Below are 18,948 nucleotides of genomic sequence, written 5' to 3'. Positions count from 1 at the left end.
AGAAAAGGCACATTCTGAGGTTGAGCTGAGAATGTGATATGACATTTTTGTAGCTGCTTTTTCTGTGTTGGTGTTCACTGAAGGCCAACATAAACTGCCACAAACAGCTAAAATCTATTGGATTTAGGTCAGGCTGGTCAGTGGTATCAATTTATTCATCATCCAGGAACTGCCTGCATACTCTCCCCACATGAGGCTGGGCATTGTTGAGCAGATGGAGAAACCCAGGACCCACTGAACCAGCATAGGGTCTGACAGTGGGTCCAAGGATTTCATCCCGATACCCATGGCAGTCAGGGTGTTGTTGTCTAGCCTGCTGAGGTCTGTGCATCCCTCCATGGAAATGCTTCCCAGACCAGCACTGACCCACCACCAAACTGAATGATATTCAGGCAGCGTAATGTTCTCCACGTCTTCTCCAGACCCTTTCACGTCCATCACATGTGCTCAGGGTGAACTGGTGTTCATCTGTGAAAAGCACAGGTGTCAGTGGTGGACCTGCGAATTCTGGTATTCTATGGCAAATGCCATTCAGGCTCCACAGTGCTGGGCAGTGAGTACAGGGCCCACTAGAGGACGTCGAGCTCTCAGACCACCCTCATGAAGTCTGTTTTTAATTGTTTGATCAGAGACATTCACACCAGTGACCTGCTGGAAGTTATTTTGTAGGGCTCTGGCAGTGCTCATCCTGTTCCTCCTTGCATAAAAGAGCAGATACCGGTCCTGCTAATGGGTTAAGGACCTTCTACAGCCCTGAGACAGGCAGTTACTCTTTCCTAGAGTAACTTCCTGTCTCCTGGCATCTCCTTCATGCACTTGAGACTGTGCTGGGAGACACAGCAAACCTTCTGGCAATGGCAATGTGCATCCTGGAGGAATTGGGCTACTTGTGCAACCTCTGTAGGGCCCAGGTATGACCTCATGCTACCAGCAGTGACACTGACCCTAGTCAAATACAAAACTAGTGAAAAAACAGTCAGAAAAGATGAGAGAAAAAATGTTAGTGTCCTCCACCTGTAAAACCATTCCTGTTTTTGGGGTTGTCTCATTGTTGCCCCTCTAGTGCACCTGTTGTTAATTTCATTAACACCAAAGCAGCTGAAACTGATTAACAACCCCCTCTGCTATTTAACTGATCAGATCAATCCCAGAGATTTAGCTGACTTGATGCTATACTCTGATTGAAAAGTGTTCTTTTAATTTGAGCAGCATAGATGAGATTATTGAACTAAATAGTAGACAGAAGCAATACAGTTATAGTAAAAAGAAAGTACGCCCTCTGCCAGTTTATGGCCCAGCGTATCAGGACATAATAAAAACAATACGGTCCTTAGCAGATCTTAAAATTAGGTAGATACAACCTCAGATGAGCTACAACACATAACATAATTTTTTATGATATCCTGATATGTAAAAGCTGAAAACTGTAAAGGCCATGCTCTCTTTTTACCATAACTGTGAGAAAAAATACAGACATAAATACAATGATAAGTACATTTAAAGAAAAGAGAAGTGAGAATAAACATATTAAAATAAAAAATATGTATCCATTTATTTTTAATACTCTTTCTGATGGATTTAATGGCATATTTATTTATTTATTTTTTTAATTTAGTGTATTGCTTTTTAAAATTGCTTTTTAAAAGTTTATTAAAACATAATAGACAGTCATTTATAAACTAAAGCCAGCTAATTAATTTATAATTAAGCCATATAATCTTCATGTATTAATAATAAATTCTGGTTTATGTTATTGCTATAGAGAAAAATGAATTAAAGCTGTCATCGATTTTATCCTTTTGTTTTAGTGACTGTTGACATTAACCATGGATTATCACAGTGTCATACAAGAGGAATACTTATGTCTGTGGTTTGCTTTCTACAGTGCGGGCTACGACGCTGTCCTGGACAGAAATGTAGCCATCAAGAAGCTGAGCAGACCCTTCCAGAACCAGACCCATGCCAAGAGGGCATACCGGGAGTTGGTGCTCATGAAATGCGTCAATCACAAAAATGTAAGTGATTCGACTGAGAGGTAACAAAGGACAGAAGGAAAATATGTCCCTCGTCAGAATGAAATGCAGTTTAAAACTGCACCCCAGTCTGTGGCTATTTCTGATTCCTGTTAAATCCCTTTGTTACAAAAGACAAGTCGCTGCAACGTTATGACCGTGCTAAATTCCATGCCTCCAGAAATGTACTGAACTGGCAGGAGAGTGAAACAGAGAGTGCTTCGAGGCATGGATGTAATCACCAGTGCCGCAGTTTGTGCTCTTCTGTCTCTTTTTCCTGTTCTCCACATTTATCCACACTCTTTTGTTCCATTTCTCCTCTCTGGTTCGCTCTGTCTCTCATGCAGCAGTGTCCTTCACCAGGGTCATTACCAACTTGTGTCCACAGTCCCCGGGTTTTATTTCTTTTTTTGTGTTTTTAACTGCTCTTTGTTGACCCTGTACATGCTCTTTTCTCTTTCAGATTATCAGTTTATTAAATGTCTTCACACCACAGAAATCATTAGAGGAATTCCAGGATGTGTAAGTATTTTCATGAAAAAATTAACAAGAAAAGGAAACAGTTAACATTTGTTTTCATTTAATATGCCAGAGGAAATAAAGGGAGTGCATTCATATTGCATTAGGTGCTTATTACTCCTTTCCATCTCAATCATTTGTGAGAACACAACTATTGGAGTCAGTGAAAGTACTGTAGGTGTAATCTGAGGTAGCTGGAGGTGTCCTGTTCTAATACTGAATGATAAATGAGAGTGAATTCACATTTAGAGCAAGCTCCCTGTAAGCAGTGCCAGAGAGGGAGCTATGCGCCTACGTGGAAACTTTCAGTTTTTCAGGCACAAGTGGTAGCAGTAACTCTCGAACCATACATCTCACAGCTGTGTCAACCATTCATGCATGAATTAAACTTGTTTTTAGGTACCTAGTGATGGAGCTGATGGATGCCAACTTGTGCCAGGTGATTCAGATGGAGCTTGACCACGAGAGAATGTCCTACCTGCTCTACCAGATGCTATGCGGCATCAAACATCTGCACTCGGCTGGCATTATTCACAGGGTAGGAGAGCAAGCCAGCTCAGTCTTCTTGTTTAACTGTTGAAATTGGTTTGCGTTGTGTACTTTTAAATCTGAAGCAATATCAATTAATTGCACACATTTTGTACCATCGTGAGGAAACGCTACAGTGACCGGGGCGTAATCCCTGTGAGCAGCGTGGCCAATGTTCACAGGGTGTGGGGCCATTTTCATTGCACATCAGACTCTCCAGGTTTTGCATGCCACCTGTATGAAGGCAAATGAAATCTGAGCTAGACAGCATTTGTTACACTTTCTCTGTGATGGCGATCACTTTGACAGGTCAGCTGAAAGGAGCACCCACCCTATGTCAACGTAATTTAGCTCAGATATTGCCACAGTTCAGAATTACTTTCCTGTAAAATGAAAAACTGTTGTTCTAACACTTCAAGTTGTGTGAGGATGAAACAAAGAAAATATGTGTTGACAGAATTTTGGAGTTGCTGGAAGGTGGATTTTGTTACCATCAGACAGCACCAGTCTAGTTCATCCCCCTTGTTTCATTTCCCTTGTTACGTGGTTGTATTATTGCTTTAAATTAAAAAAAAAAGTATTGTACAAAGGATTTTCTGAGTTTCTCACAATATAAATATAAATAATATATAAATAATCATAAATTCATAAAGATACAATGTTTTCTTTTACCAGGATCTCAAACCAAGCAATATTGTGGTGAAATCAGACTGCACCCTGAAAATCCTGGACTTTGGTCTGGCCAGGACTGCAGGCACCAGTTTCATGATGACCCCGTATGTGGTGACTCGATACTACAGAGCCCCAGAGGTCATCCTAGGAATGGGATACAAAGAGAATGGTGAGATTATCCAATAACTAGATATGTATGCAATATGTAAATTCAGTTCTTTTCAATTAATGTTCTTTTTTGTTGTTTTTGCGTTCCATATTGTCCATATTTTTATTGTTGTACAGCAGCAATTCCAAAGAAACTGGGATACTGTGCAAAATTTAAAAACAGAATGCAATGATTTGCAAATCTTACAAACCCATATTTTATTTATAATAGAACACAAAAACATACCAAATGTTTCAACTGAGAAAATGCACCATTTTAAGAAAAAAATATTAGCTTATTTTGCATATCCATGTCTCAAAAAAGTCAGGGTCATCAAAAGGATGGAAAAGCAAGTTGTATTAAGAAGACACAGCTGGAGGAACATTGCGCAACTAATTAGGTTGGCAACAGGTCAGTAACTGATTGGGTATAAAAAGAGCATCTTAGAGAGTTTCTCAGAAGCTGAGCAGAGGTTCACCAGTCTATTAAAAACTGTGTCTACAAATTGTGGAATAATTTCATAATAATGTTTCTTAGTGTAAAATTGTGACGAGTTTAAATATCTCATCATCTGCAGCACTTAATATCATCCAAAGATTTAGAGAATCTGGAGAAATCTCTGTGCGCAAGAGCCTGTAATGGAAATCACTGCAAGGGCTCGGGAATCGTTCCAGAAATCACCGTCTGTGAACACAGTTCATTCACAAATGCAGGGTAAGGGTCTGTCATGCAAAGAAGAAGCTATATGTGAACATGATCGAGAAATGCCGCCATCTTCTTTGGGCCAAAGTATATTTAAAATGGACTGACACAAGGTGGAGCAGCCCACGCCTCCATAGGTTGGTCCCCCCAGCAGAGCCCCCCCCCCCCCCCCCCCCCCCGCCCCAGAGGAGGCAGTGATCAGTGGGGAGCGGTAGGGAGGGGGTAACTCCCACCCTCCACAACCATGTCCCACAGGGTCCAAGGCTCAGTAAGCCACAGCCACCCAGGCCCAGCTGTACACATACACGCACATGCCAATGCACACAGACCACATACTCATACACACAAAGACACATGTAGGCCAGTCACACCGTCACGTACACACAGACCATACATGGACATGCCTTTCCTCATCAAACCCCACTCAATGTGTGGGCGGCCGAGTACCAACACAGAGCCAGCGGCAACCCAGGGAAGCAGCCGACCCAGTCCCAAACCACTAGCCAGCCCCCACCCCAGGCAGGGTGCAGGAACCAGGGGTGTCCTAAGACCTGCCCACCCCACTCGATGTGTTTGGGGTGACATGCTGGGTGCATGTGGGTGTGTGTAGTTGAAAGAATGTTTATGACTGTGTGAAAATTATGACTGTGTAAAATTGGAGGGACTGATGTCACATGAGCACTGATCAACAACACTCATCCAGACCGCACCCCCAAGGCCCTCAATGTCTAAGGTGTAAATAAAATTGAGGAGCAGGCAGTAGTGATGAGACAAAGGCCTGCATCTCTGATGGTATGGAGGCGCAATAGTCCCTGTGGAATTGATATCTTGTACACCTGGAAATCTGTGCAGACGATGACGCAACAAAGAACAGAGAAAAACTGAGGGCTTAAATACACACAACAGGTAACCAGGGCAAGTGGAAACAGCAGGGAACCGCAGCTGCTCTCCTCAGTTCCCTGACGTCTACAGGCTGTACCATTTTTCTTCAACTGGTACATTCTCACAGTTTAAACATTTGATATGTTTTCTGTATTTTATTGTAAATTTTAAAAAATGGATAAGAATTGCAAATCATTGCATTCTGTTTTTATTATGGTTATGGTTATGGTTGTATCAAAAATTACACTGCGTAGTTTGTTGGTACTTTTCTTTTTGTAGAAGTGCACTCATTTATATTCTTGCAGTGGCAGTGAACCAACATCTAACTGGAGTGGAAAAAAAAAAAAAGAAAAGCAAATTACATACAACACCTGCAATGGCTGCATGTGTTTTTAAATCATCAGGACAATAAAATTGCTCAGATTTACAGATGCACATCGTTTGATGATGATTCAGAATTAAAGTGTCATATCGTTAACTTTGAAACCTTATCAACAATTCTGGTCGAGTGATTTAAAGTGTTGGCGTTATGAGTCACTGATTAAAAGCCCCCAGAACACGTGACTGAGTGCCAGCCTCACTATGACTCATTAGTCTCAAGAAGGAACGCCTGTAAGCTCCAGGGCTTTGAATTTCCTGCCACTAGTTAGTCCTTCAAAGGCACTGCTTTACTGTTTTTCTGCTCTATCTCTATATTTCATTCTAATTTGACTCTTGAAACATGCCTCTCACTAATTATTCCTCCCTCAATTAAAACAAGTTAGCATCTGATCACTAATGCCTGACTGGAATCTCTCTGTGGACTACACTAACCTTTGCTTTCCCCTCTTTTGTTTTACTCCCTCTATGTCTCATCCTCACCTCTATGCGTGCAGTGGATATTTGGTCGGTGGGGTGCATTATGGGAGAAATGGTGCGCCACAAAATCCTTTTTCCTGGCCGGGACTGTATCCTTGTTAACACACAGATAAATTCTCTGATGGTAACTGTTTACATGTTGCAGTTTTGCTGATAAAAGTCAGTCACAGTCATCGCTGAAAATGTTTTTTATTTAAAGTATAAGCATCCATCTGTTTGGTTTTAACTGATTGTAGTGCTCTCTGAGAGCCCCTGGGAGTATTTGGAAATGTTATATCAGCTAATGAATAAGAAGCTGCCGACGTGCATACGGGTAAAAAATATTAGAAATATAAATTTCCAAAGGGTATTTTGGTCAAGCAGATACTGAGCCTGATGTTTGCTGTATGTTACTGAGGTGAACTAAACCACACTCACATCTGGCTGGCTTGTAACACATATTTATACCAGCTCCAACTTTATCTTCTTTTAACGCTTTTCACATAACCTAGTAACATCATGAAATGCCCTTTTTAGTTTTTTATGCTCTGGCAAAAGGAAATTTTTTCTTACTTTTGAATATTTAAGTGTGTGCTGTTTGGAGTGTTTGTAGAGTGCTACCTGGTGTTTTCTCTTGCAGTGATGGGGGGTGTGATAGGATCCCTGAGAGGACTTCTTTCAGTAGGGTGGATTTGTAGAAATAGTCTCCATGCGGGAGCTGAGGAGTTGTGTGCACGTGTGAAGAACACCCCACCATCTGAAAGTGTCTGCATGTATGACTCAGACCTACTAATTAAATATTCAGTAATGAGTGAATCATATTCAGTATTCTCTTTGAGCATCTGTAAATAGCAGTCTAGTTGAACTCATTTGGCAGTGTGTGGAAAGTTCAAAGGTTAAAAGTGTAGTCTATTAGTATGTTAGCATGTGATCAGGATGATGAAAAAGTGCTATGTTGGGGAAACTTTCAGCTAAGGTGATGCAAATCCTTTTACTGCATGTTTACAGATGAATTTTGAGGTATATTTTACTTCGGTCAAATCAGTCATCCCATTTAAAGACTGAACACAACAATGAAGAGCTCCATTGCTGTCCAAACACACACACATCGTTACCCTTTATGGCAAATTACTTCTTTATTATGATGAACATACCTACATGCAACATCCTGCTGCTGTAAGTCGTGTGCCTCATCCCCAGCTGAAAATAGATTCTAACAAAGACACAATTTACTCCTGTTTGAGAAATAAACAACAACAAAAACCCAGTGCCTGGCTATTATAGAGTCTCTTTTGAAAATGTAAGGAAATATTTCTGACCTTCCTCAGAAGATTTATCCAAATTCAGGAGGAACAAATTGCAGTGAAGTCTGAGCCATTTTCACACATTTTATAAATACTTTATTGTTTGGGGGGGTGCTGCAAGAACAGAGTGTACGGGAGGAGGGACACATGATGCCCCATTGTTTGTTGTGAATGCATCAGATAATTGTCAGATTTAATTTAGGGAGCTGGGAGGTAAAAACCATCTAATGTCTGACACCACTGAATTGGACATTACATTTTAATATGTCTCAGTCATGGGCTTTAATGCATGTATAAAAGTAGTTTAGGTTATTGACAGACAGACACAATTCTTAAGGCACACTGTACTAAGGAGCTTGGTCCAGAGAACTCCTGCAGGTATTTCTTTGCAGTTTGCATGCAGATCCAGTGCCTACCCCTTCAAATTTGAAACATCAAGCTCCCAGGTTTTGCAAACTGTGGGCAGCTTCTTGTAGATGATTTGCTCTTTGCTGTTTTGGAACCTGAAAAAAATCCTGTCCTTTTCCCCTCACTACAAGACATATCAATATTCAGATAATTAATGAATTTATAATGGCCAGAAAGAAACAACAGCACAGATACCATACAGTAGTACTATATACTGAGTTTTAACCACTATTCTGTGCTCTCTTTCCTTGCGCCCACCGTAGTGTTTGAGAGTGAACTGAGATTGATCACAGCCCCACATGGCAATGGTAAAGGTAATACTCTTCTGTCTACAGCCCTGAGCTCTGTGTCCGTGAAAGATTAATGTTCTGGAAAACTAGAGAAGCCCTGCAATGAGTCAAGCAATATCTTTCTCCTCTGTCTCGGCTCTCGCAATGACCTAAAAATTCATTTCATTTTATACTCCATACTTTTTTTTTTAAAAGATCAATAAAGTAGAGTCACGCATACTTTTGTTAATCTTCTGCTTATAGATCAGTTCTGGACTGGTACCCTGTTGTTGCTAATCTTAATGTACTTCATTGATTTTTCAACCTAGAAATATTGACCTGGCTAAACTCTACACGTCCCAGGGTGTCTGTCAAATGATGATACAGAGTAGGCAAGCCTCTACAGGTAAAAGCCCAGTGGGCCACAGGGTTACTGGTTGTTCTGTGATGGATGAGTTTAGCAGTGTGTTTAATAAGTTATACTCTAGTTGTTGGAGGAACCAAGGGTGGAGTTTGCTGTGGTCAATAAGCTGTAAAATATATTCTCTGTAGGGAAGATGGAATGATTTTAACATTATGTGCACTAATTCTGTGCAGAGCTCTTATGTGGGTATTTTTTCTCCCCAGTAATCATACATAAATACCATTATCTCCTTTGTCCTTCTGCATTGTTTTTTTTTTTAAATCTGGCTGACTTTTGTTTTAAAGCACATCTCACCAAAACTGATGAAAATCTGACTAATACATCATTTGGCTGACATATTGACTGATGTTGACCTATTAGGGATACCCTATATGGACACAGGTATTGGGCCGCACCTCTTACTCTTTGAATTCAGTTGTTTTTAGTCTAATTGCCACAGGTATATAAAATGAAACACCTAGCCATGCAGTCTGTCTTTACAAACATTTGTGCTATTTGAAAGAACTCACTGAGGTGGTGCTGTAGCAGGATGCCACCACTGCAACAAGTTAGTTTGTAAAATTTCTTCCCTCCTAGATATTCCACAATCAGCTGTAAGTGAAATTATTGCAAAGTAGAAGTGATCAGAAACCACAGCAACTTCTCCCTGAAGTGGCAGACCATGTAAAGTTACAGAGCGAGGTTGCCAAATGCTGATGTGCATAGTTCAGTGCTCCAGACCTCCTCTGGCATTAACATCAGCACACAAACTGTGTGCTGGGCGCTTCATAGCATGGGCTACCGTGGCAAAGCGGCTTCATGCACGCCCTACATCATCGAGCACAATGTCAAGTGTTGGATCAAGTGGTGTAAACCACACTACCGCTGGACTCTGGAGCAATGAAAACTTGTTCTGTGGTGTGGTGACTCATGCTTCCCTATCTGGCAATCTGAAGGACAAGTCTGGGTTTGGTGAAAGCCAGGAGAACATTACCTGCCTGACTGCACTGAGCCAACTATAGAGTTTGGTGGTGGAGGGATGAACTACAACAGAGATTGTGAGTCAGGCCCTTTTGTCCAACATCACTGTGTGACCACACAAATGCTCTTCTGGATGAATGGGCAGAAAATTCCCACAGACACTTTCCAAAATCTTATAGAAGCCCTTCCAACAAGAGCGGAAGCTGTTATAGCTCCAAAGGATGACCCGACTCCATAATAATGCCTATGGCTTTAGAAAGGGATGCCAGAAATTCTCCTGTAGGTGTAATGTGTAGATGGCCCAATACTTTTGTCTATACAGTGTATATTGGTGTATATGTTATTATATACAATGGAACATGAAGCTTGAACACTTTCTGTAGCCCAAATTACTCCAGGGTATTCAAGCATTATGTGCTAACTTTGTTGTCACACATAATAAACAGCATTTTTTTTGTGTTATGTACTAAAGCAGTTCATTAACAAGTTAAACCAAATACGAACCAAGAATGTATTTCTGCTGTAAAGTAAGTTTAATGTAATATACAGTTTAATGTGATATCTGTTCTTTTGTTTTTTGTTAAGTAACTGGTGATTTCGCAGCCATTCTGTTAGAAATTCTCTCTGACTTGAGAATATAAATTGGAGCCCGATGTGTAGTTGGATGCTCTTAATTATAGAATAATCAAAAGGATATGAATGTGGCTTTGAGTATCTCACAAAAGACTTCATTTCTCTATTTTCCTCTTCTTTTCTTTTGGAAATGTGAACACTTTGACATTTGAAATCCAAACAGAATTTTCATTTAAAGAAATACTCAGTACATTTCTACCAAATAAGAAGACATAATATAATAATAACCCGAGCAATTACAGGAGTAGAACTTGGAAAATGTGTTCTACATTTCCTTATATTTAATGGATCAAATTCTAAAGTGACAGAGTGATTGAGGTGGCTCCTGATAGAGAATTGTTACTCAAGTCTACACCCTCCCTTTGGCTTTGCAGAGCTTAATAGTATCTTTCAAACACTGCTGAGTTGTTTAGCCCCAGTGCATTGTTTTAACTGGTTGCAGGGGGTTGTTTTCCACAAAAAAAAGAAAAGCTATGATGACTCATTGTAAGCTACCTGCCCTAAGGACAGATACAGTTAGCAGATAGCTGGTGAACATCTGGCAGCTAAAGAGTCACATATTTCCCCTAGCAAATGTTTGTGTGTGTGTGTGTGTGTGTGTGTGTGTGTGTGTGTGTGTGTGTGTGTGTGTGTGTGTGTGTGTGTGTGTGTGCCTGTATGCATGTGTTTGTGTGTTCATGTGTTGTGTGACCCCAGTGGACATGTGGTCAGTGGGCTGCATCTTTGGAGAGTTGATAAGAGGGACAGTGCTGTTCCCTGGGACTGACCGTATCCTTCCTCCCTCTGTTAGAAATAGAAACCTGAAGACAGCGTTTTGTCGAGGGCAGTTGTGAATGGCTCCAAGTGTATCGAGCATCAGGCGTTTTGGCACAGACGTGGAAAAAAAAAAAAAAAAAAAACACCTCAAGGTGTCAGACTGAATCCAACTGCTTGCTAAAGAACCATGGATAAGAGTCTTAGTGAATTAAAAAAAAACAAACAAAAAAAACACCTCACTGGGCACTGGGTGGATCATGGCCAGTGTGCAATAGAGACAAAATGGAGGTGGAAGTGTGAGACGTTCCAGCAAAATGAAGTAATAGGGATCTATAGTGGCCTCTGGCAGCTCTCCGCCTTCACTGGCACTCGGTGTGAGAACGTTAGGAGGGGAAGATTTGAAGTGTGTCGAGGGCTAAGAAAGGAAATATTTGTTGAGAGGTGAAAGGGAAGCTGATGCAAGTACACGGGACACACAGTCATCTACATTTACAGTGTGCACGTGTCTTGTTAATCATGTCAGCCATGTTTTCATCAAGAGGTTTTTCATCGTGCTTCTATAACCCAGTTCCTGCTTTTTATTTTTCATTTTTAGAAACACTTAATGGCTGGAGACAAGGGAAAAAAAGAATAAAAGAAAAAAAATCTGTTTTTGTAGAATTTTTTTGTGTTTTCCACCATTTTGTGAGTAGATGGGGTGCTCACTGATTTATTTCCTAATGGATGCTTCTTTTGGGGTTGAGTGGGACACAGCTCATTTGAGATTAGAAATTATTTATCTTGGTCACAGCACTTTTTCAGTGGTTTTGTAACACCAACTTTTATCAGGAAGTCAAAAGCTAAAAGCATTTTTAAAATGGGAAATGAAGTCAGTGTTGCATGAGAGTGGTAACTGAGTGGACGCTGAGGCGTGTAGGGTAACAGGATATTCCAAATTCCGTGTGTGTTTCCCTTAATCTTGGCCTTCCACACCAGACATTGATCAGTGGAACAAGGTGATCGAGCAGCTGGGCACGCCCTCACCAGAATTCATGAAGAAGCTTCAACCCACAGTGAGGAACTATGTCGAGAACCGGCCAAAGTACGCAGGCCTCACCTTTCCCAAACTCTTCCCTGACTGCCTTTTCCCTGCTGACTCTGAGCACAACAAACTCAAAGGTGAGAACCTGCAATTACACACAGGGAACCTGTGAACTTCGGCTGTTGCATTTGAATCATTTCATTAGATTCCAATAACATTTGATTGTCTTATGTCACTCTGATTTATAACATTTCTTTTGATGCTGACATTTTGGCTAATTAACAACCACTGAACCAGAGGCTGTAGCCAGGTATCCTTCAAATGGGAAACAAGACTAATATACATATAAAGCTTGTCATAAATCAAAACACAAATATGATGTCTGTCTATTAAATAGACAGGGCCACATCATAGCACTTACCACTTTGATAGGCAACAGGACAATGATCCCAAGCATGTCATCAAATCTACAAAAGAATAGCTAAAAAAAAACCTGATTGAAATGCTGTGGCAGGACCTAAATAAAGCTGCAAACCTCAATGAACTGAAGCAACGTTGCAAAGAAGAGTGGGGCAAAATTCCTCCACAACAATACGAGAGACTGATTACGTCCTACAAAAAATGATTACTTCAAATTATTGCTGCTAAAAGTCATTATAAAAGCTACTGAATCATTGGTTTTTCACAAGACTGCACGGAGTCCTGTGAAAACTCTCTTTCTCTCAGGGCTCTGTTCTTACATCTTGTCTTTGGGCCTCCTCTGAGCCTCAGTAAACTGCAGTATGTGAATCCTATACTTTGTGAGCCAAATTCAATCTACTTCTCATGCAGGGCGTAAACTAAGATATTGTTTCTTTTTTCTATCTCACCTGAGGATTGAAGAAGTCAAAAACATTTCCAGTGAGCGATGACAAAATATACTTATTTTTTGCTACCCTGTTCCTACATCAAAGCTCTCGAATGGTGAAATTCTAATGAGTCGCTTTTATATTCGGGCTGCTCCCTCCTGGATTGACGCTGTGAAAGGAAAACACCCAAAAAGACAGACAGAGAGAGAGGGTGTGAGACCAAGTTGCAGCGCTTCTGTTTTGTAGGTTTTGTTCTGTGACAGATAAGAATTGAGTCAGACACCAGAGAGAGAGAGACGTCCTTTGGACTCACAGCACTGTAGGATATAGGGAATGAAAGAGAGGCAAATAAGGAATAAGGAAAGGTGAAATGAGAGACACAGCGGAGCTATTTTACAGGGTTATCATCTTTCTGATGCTGTGTTGATGCTCAAAGGGTGCACACAACTCATCTGTCTGTATTTGCTTCAGCTCCTTCAGTTCTCTGCTGCTGCAGCTTTATTTATAGTGAAGGTCAAGTGTGTAGGAGAGGGGGGTGTTGTGTGGTTTTAGGGTTTAAATTTCAGTTCAGTTCAAAATGGCCTGAGGATAGAGAGTCTGTCCAAGTAGTAAATGGTAATGCTTATTGAATTTTCGCTTATAGATGGCAAATTTACTGCATTTTATATACTGAACTAGATTTCGAGTGGCAGCAGGCAGTTTAACTTTGACCAAGCTGGCTGAATTAAAGAATTATCTCATAATATTTAAGATTTCAATCAGTCTGCAGATGAAATATTTAAAACACAATTCCATGAAGCCCTTTTTGATTTCTCTGCTCTAAAAAGAAGAAAAAACATGAATTTAAAGAAAAGTTTGGGATCGTTTATTAACAACAACGGCAGTTACAAAGTTACAATATCAGTTACAAGTCAGTTGCAAAGTGAAACCACACATTGAAGAGGTGTACATATCCCAACATACAAACACACAGACAAGTTAAGCTGAGCTTTTGCATTCATCCATACAGACATACTTCCATAAAAGCATGTGTACGCAAGGAAAAGCTGCCCTATAAAGAGGAGTTTGTTTTTCTAAAAAAACCCCCGTCGGCCCGATAGGCAGCAGAACGCTGTTCCAGAGTTTAGATGGACTTAACATTAAGAGTGTGGAACACTTAAAAGAACACAAAAGAAACAGACTGGAAAATGTACTGCCAGGACACAGCTGATACCTGACTGTTGTCCCTGTTCCCATGCCTTATAGAAGCATCTGCTGCTGGACCACCACACTTTGTTTCTTTTTCTCAGCCTGTGAGATTACTGAACTCATCCTCCAGATGTCACCACAAACATAAATGTCTTATTCATCATTATTTTATATTAATATTACTAACGATATTACAAGAAAGTTTTATTATACAGCCTGGTATTTCACAACGCTAATTCACTGAATCTCGGATCTTGATTACTTAAATTGACCAGCTGATTATCAGATTAGTCATTTTAGGTCTAATAATCACACTGCAGTCTTGCATATATTTTAGATCTTACCCATATAATTTGTATTAACTCATGGTCAAAATTAAACCAAAATACTTTCTTTGAAAAGCTCTTTGTGAAAATTGAAGCTGTTATCACACTGCATTGCTGTGAGGTTCTGTTTCCAGTGACACGCTCCTTTAATTATTCTCTTTAATCCCTGACATTTTTCGCTCTCCTCTCTCTTCCTCTGTTTCTGCCTTTTTTGTGCTCTTTGTTTGGCATATCATCATTTTCATGTGTCATAAAATCCTCTAAATATCGTTGTTTTTTTTTTTATTTATATATTTTTTTAAACTACAGCAAGCCAGGCTAGAGACTTGCTGTCTAAGATGCTGATTATCGACCCTGCTAAGCGGATGTCAGTGGACGAGGCCTTACAGCACCCCTACATCAACGTGTGGTATGATCCGGCTGAGGTGGAGGCGGTGAGTAGGCCTTCAGCAGAGCTGTGTATTGATCACCATCCCAAGCTGAATCCTGTCCCCCTGTGTTTGATTTGTATGCGCTGATAGTGATTTACAGCATGAATAAACTGCATTTTTAACAGTTTGTTATTTTTATTCTTTCTGTTCACATCTTATTTGCATTTCTTTTTCTCACTTATGTTTTTAGTCTTTAGTGCAGAGCTAACAGTAGATTTTGTAAAATAACCCAGAGTGTTTGCTAGCAAATTTTCATGCTGTGATTTCGTGGGTTGTTTGGTCTTGTAACGTTAGAGCGGCGGCGTTTCTGGTTGATCTGGTGAAATCTAACGTCTTCATCAGTACCTCATTAGTATGAGGTGACAGCGAGATTGGGAGAAAGCCATCTGCAACCCGATAAATCTTTACAGATATCACTTCTGCTTACAGCAATACAAGTGGAAGCAGTAATGAGAGCATGACTAGCTGATGAATGTCAGTACTGCTGTGAAATATCCTGTTGCTTAACCGTAGGATTTTACACACTTGTTGTATAGTAGTTTTTAATTCCTTTTTTTTTTTTTTTTTTTAGAAGATTTTATGACTGTGCCCTTGTCTCGTCATCTAGTGTCTGATGGTTTTAAAGATGACATTGCTGCTGCTGTTGATGTATAACATGGCTGTGAATGGCATTTCAACACATTTTCTGCTGTTTTCCCCCTTCTCTAATGTCACCTCATCCTGATGAAGGCCAGAGATAACATCCAAATATCCATGGTAAATAACAAACTCCCTACATCAAAGAAAGTACTTCAATTGGACTCCTTCGACCAAAGAGTGTAAATGAAAGACGACATTTGGACACATGTGGTTCAGTGCTCCTGCTATATTTGAAGATATTTAAAATTAAGAGAAAAGGGACTGTATAACGGAAAGAGAGGAGCGGTGAATGCCATTCAAATGTCACATACACCTCTCCCCTGAGTGAAGCATCCAGAATATTTGGATATGCAAATATTTTACATTTGAACTGGTTTTTCAGAACTACAGAATAGAAGATGACTCCTGCATCATTGAAGCAGGTGTCAGTTGGAAACTAGCTGTGATGTCATAAATCCTGCTCACAGCAATCACAGACTGTATATAAAAGATAGATGTAGCTTCTGGGTCTGAGAAGTAAAACCAGTGCGGAAATGACCCTACTGTTCATCTGTAATCTCAGTAAAAAGCTGTACTAATGAGCTTATAGTTACTGTCAATAGTTTAAAGACTTTTAAAGACATCAGCATGCTAATTTTGTAAATTATAGGTCCTAGTTAAAGTTAAGAAGATAATAAAGCAAGTACTTTAGGATGGGCCAATCTAGTGACAAACAGGTTGCTACCATATGAGCACACAGTGTCCTTAGTTTATTAGTCATTTCCACTCCTTGCTCTTCACTTTACAAATCAACATGCAGCAGACTTCAAAACAGATATCCACCAACTAGTGGGTCACATCATGGTGACTATGTCCATCTTTTATATACAGTCCATGCACTGATTTTAGTGGACCTCGAAGAAACTGTCACATTGAACCTGGTCATTAAAAAAACAACTGTTTTAGGTAATAGAATGCAAGGTTTTTATACATACTGTAAGTAGGGAATTTGTTTTGAAGAGAGCTGCTCACTTCCACAGTATTAATATCTGCGAACTGTTGGTTTGTCCTGCTGTGGCCGCTCAGTGCTGACTTTTAACAGTCCCCTCAGGGTTATACCAGAGAGGTTTACTGGTGGTCCTGTCACCTGCACTGACAAAGACGAGAGGATTATGATGTCTGAGTCTGGGGAAGGATCACTGTGAATAAGTAGTTAGATCGGCTGACTTGATGCCAGTCAGCGTATTTGTGACCTAGTAGATGAGATGACAGTCCCGTGGGGGGAGAGCACTGGCGCCAGATGTTTTTTTTTTACCTCACTGTCTTGTGAGGTATTTAGTCCTGTTTATAAAGACCTGACAGTATTTTGAGAGACTTTATGTTGATGGCAAACAATGAATTTTATGGAACTAATAAATTACTGTTTAATTTTTATTTCAGTTTAATTCATAATCCACACGTGCCAAACCTTTAGGCCCAGCATGCTCTTTATGTGCAAAACTGCTGACTTTTTTGTTCTCCTTCCATTCGCACATTTTAATGATGCAAATTTGGGTGCATTATAATGTAATCTTGTCAAATCTTCTGAACAGTTTTCTGTAGGTATTACATTTGGGAGTAATGTTGGGCTGTTGTGCTCTCTCTTCCCTTTAGCCTCCACCTCAGATCTATGACAAGCAGCTGGATGAAAGAGAACACTCCATTGATGAATGGAAAGGTGAGTGTTGCTCATCTGAGCCAAAGCACTGATATGGAAGTATGGTAAGAAGCTGCATATAATATGTGCTGTAATGGATTGTTTAAGAGTTCAGACATATTCAAACCTTTTTATTGTTGCCTTGTATTTAGGTAAACTTGTCTCTTTTATAAAAAATAATAAATGGTAATTTGAACATTGTCTGCTTATACTGGTACTGATTACACATATTTTTGCCATTTAGTGTGTTTTACTTTACTTTTTTTTGCACCCTTGCAGAACTAATCTACAAAGAGGTGATGAACTTTGAGGAGAGAACGAAGAATGGCGTTGTGAAGGGACAACCTTCACCTTCAGGTACTCTCAGTGCATAAGCCTAACCGCTCTGTAAGTGAATTTACTATAACCTTACTGGAGTTATCCCTTGTAAATAGAAAAACCCATTGTGCTGTTGACCACATGTCTCTGTCCCTTGCATCTCAAGTTAAATGTTGTTCAGTTCAGTGATGTCATTTTGTGCCTAGTGATTTGTAAATACAGCTAATCATCAGTGATTGCTAAAATTGCTTCTTAGTACAGGATAAATGCTTTTATGACTGTATGTTTATATGTATTATATATTGTGACTTAAGGTTTGGGTTTTGTGGGATCTGCCACAGGAAATATCAGTCTTACATGTGCCAAAGCACCTCAGAGAGCTAAATCTGCTATTCTTATGATGTGCCACAGGATGGCAGTATAGAGTCACTTTGTGCACACTGACCTGGCCTGCCAACTTTCACTGTAATCCAAATAAAAATGCTTCACTGCCGGTTTGAAATCACAGCCATGCTGCATGAAAACAGGGAGCAGGTAGATTTGGGAGATTAGAAACAGAAACAGAAGCCTCAGGTCAGAGGAGGCAACTGTCTTAGCATTCTCTTTCAGTGTCTTTTGTAAGAAAGTGTGTGGACGTTTACCTCTGTTAGAAAGCTTATAAACCATCTGCCACTATTAGCTGGGCCAAAAACACATTTAGTGACAACTTATAGTTCAAAAAATATTTAAATCGTATGATCCTCCTTTTTGCATCTCTACAAGCTGAAATGTTTCATTTCATTTTCCCCACTCTGCTTCTCTCGCCCTGTCTCTTGCAAATTCATGACCTCCATTTTTCTTCTTCTTTCCATCTACTTGTAATTAAGCAGATGGGGCGCTCTATAGTGTCTGATGCTGAGCATATCAGACGCAGTGCAGGAGCTGCAGACGGCAGTGTCTCACTGCAGCAGGAAAAGAAGACCTGAGATCACACACAGTCAGACCTACTCTGTGTGTGTGTGTGTGTGTGTGTGTGTGTGTGCTTAGATTATAACATCTTTAATGTTGTAATCTTTAATGGAGCATTTATCAGTCCAGCACTGTGGTATTTATTTGTATGACACTGTGCATTATCTATCTTATTATTAAGAGTCTATACATCACACAAGCCTTTTGTGTCTCTGAGAATATGAAAAAATGAACCGCGGTTCACTGAGTGCAGAAGATGTGTGGGTGTGACACTGTGATATAGTTCAGACCTTTTTGGAGGGAGTAATAAGCCCATATTACTGCATTTGCTGTAGCTTCTCTAAAGATTAGTAATATGAAGTAAGACGTCATCTCCTATTTTATAAATCTTTACATAACTAGTGTAACTAGGGTAAAAGTTCATGTCTGATACATTCCAGTCACCCTACAAGAACTGATGATAGCTATCAATGTTGCTTTCTTTAAGCAAATATCTTCAA

The 18,948-nt window shown here is 40.0% G+C and overlaps 1 protein-coding gene across 8 annotated transcripts in view; it reads left to right on the top strand.

Moving 5' to 3' along the window:
• mapk10 (mitogen-activated protein kinase 10) overlaps nt 1-18,948 on the top strand; it is a 40,745-nt gene that overhangs the window by 16,656 nt on the left and 5,141 nt on the right. For 3 of the 8 annotated variants that reach the window (XM_030743129.1, XM_030743133.1, XM_030743137.1), the window contains exons 4-13: nt 1,886-2,015; nt 2,476-2,534; nt 2,931-3,069; nt 3,735-3,900; nt 6,339-6,410; nt 12,030-12,212; nt 14,747-14,871; nt 15,598-15,624; nt 17,140-17,203; nt 17,462-17,539. In XM_030743129.1, coding sequence (XP_030598989.1) covers nt 1,886-2,015; nt 2,476-2,534; nt 2,931-3,069; nt 3,735-3,900; nt 6,339-6,410; nt 12,030-12,212; nt 14,747-14,871; nt 15,598-15,624; nt 17,140-17,203; nt 17,462-17,539 — 1,043 coding nt within the window. Of the gene's footprint in view, nt 1-1,885; nt 2,016-2,475; nt 2,535-2,930; nt 3,070-3,734; nt 3,901-6,338; nt 6,411-10,994; nt 11,067-12,029; nt 12,213-14,746; nt 14,872-15,597; nt 15,625-17,139; nt 17,204-17,461; nt 17,570-18,948 lie in introns of all 8 variants that reach the window. The other 5 variants (XM_030743136.1, XM_030743134.1, XM_030743130.1 and 2 more) reach the window with 4 other exon arrangements.

This window comes from Archocentrus centrarchus, chromosome 12 (genome assembly GCF_007364275.1).
Source record: "Archocentrus centrarchus isolate MPI-CPG fArcCen1 chromosome 12, fArcCen1, whole genome shotgun sequence".
NCBI classification, from domain to species: Eukaryota; Metazoa; Chordata; class Actinopteri; order Cichliformes; family Cichlidae; genus Archocentrus; species Archocentrus centrarchus.
The sequence above is the reverse complement of the archived record's forward strand: the minus strand, read 5'-3'. Positions and strand labels throughout refer to the sequence as shown.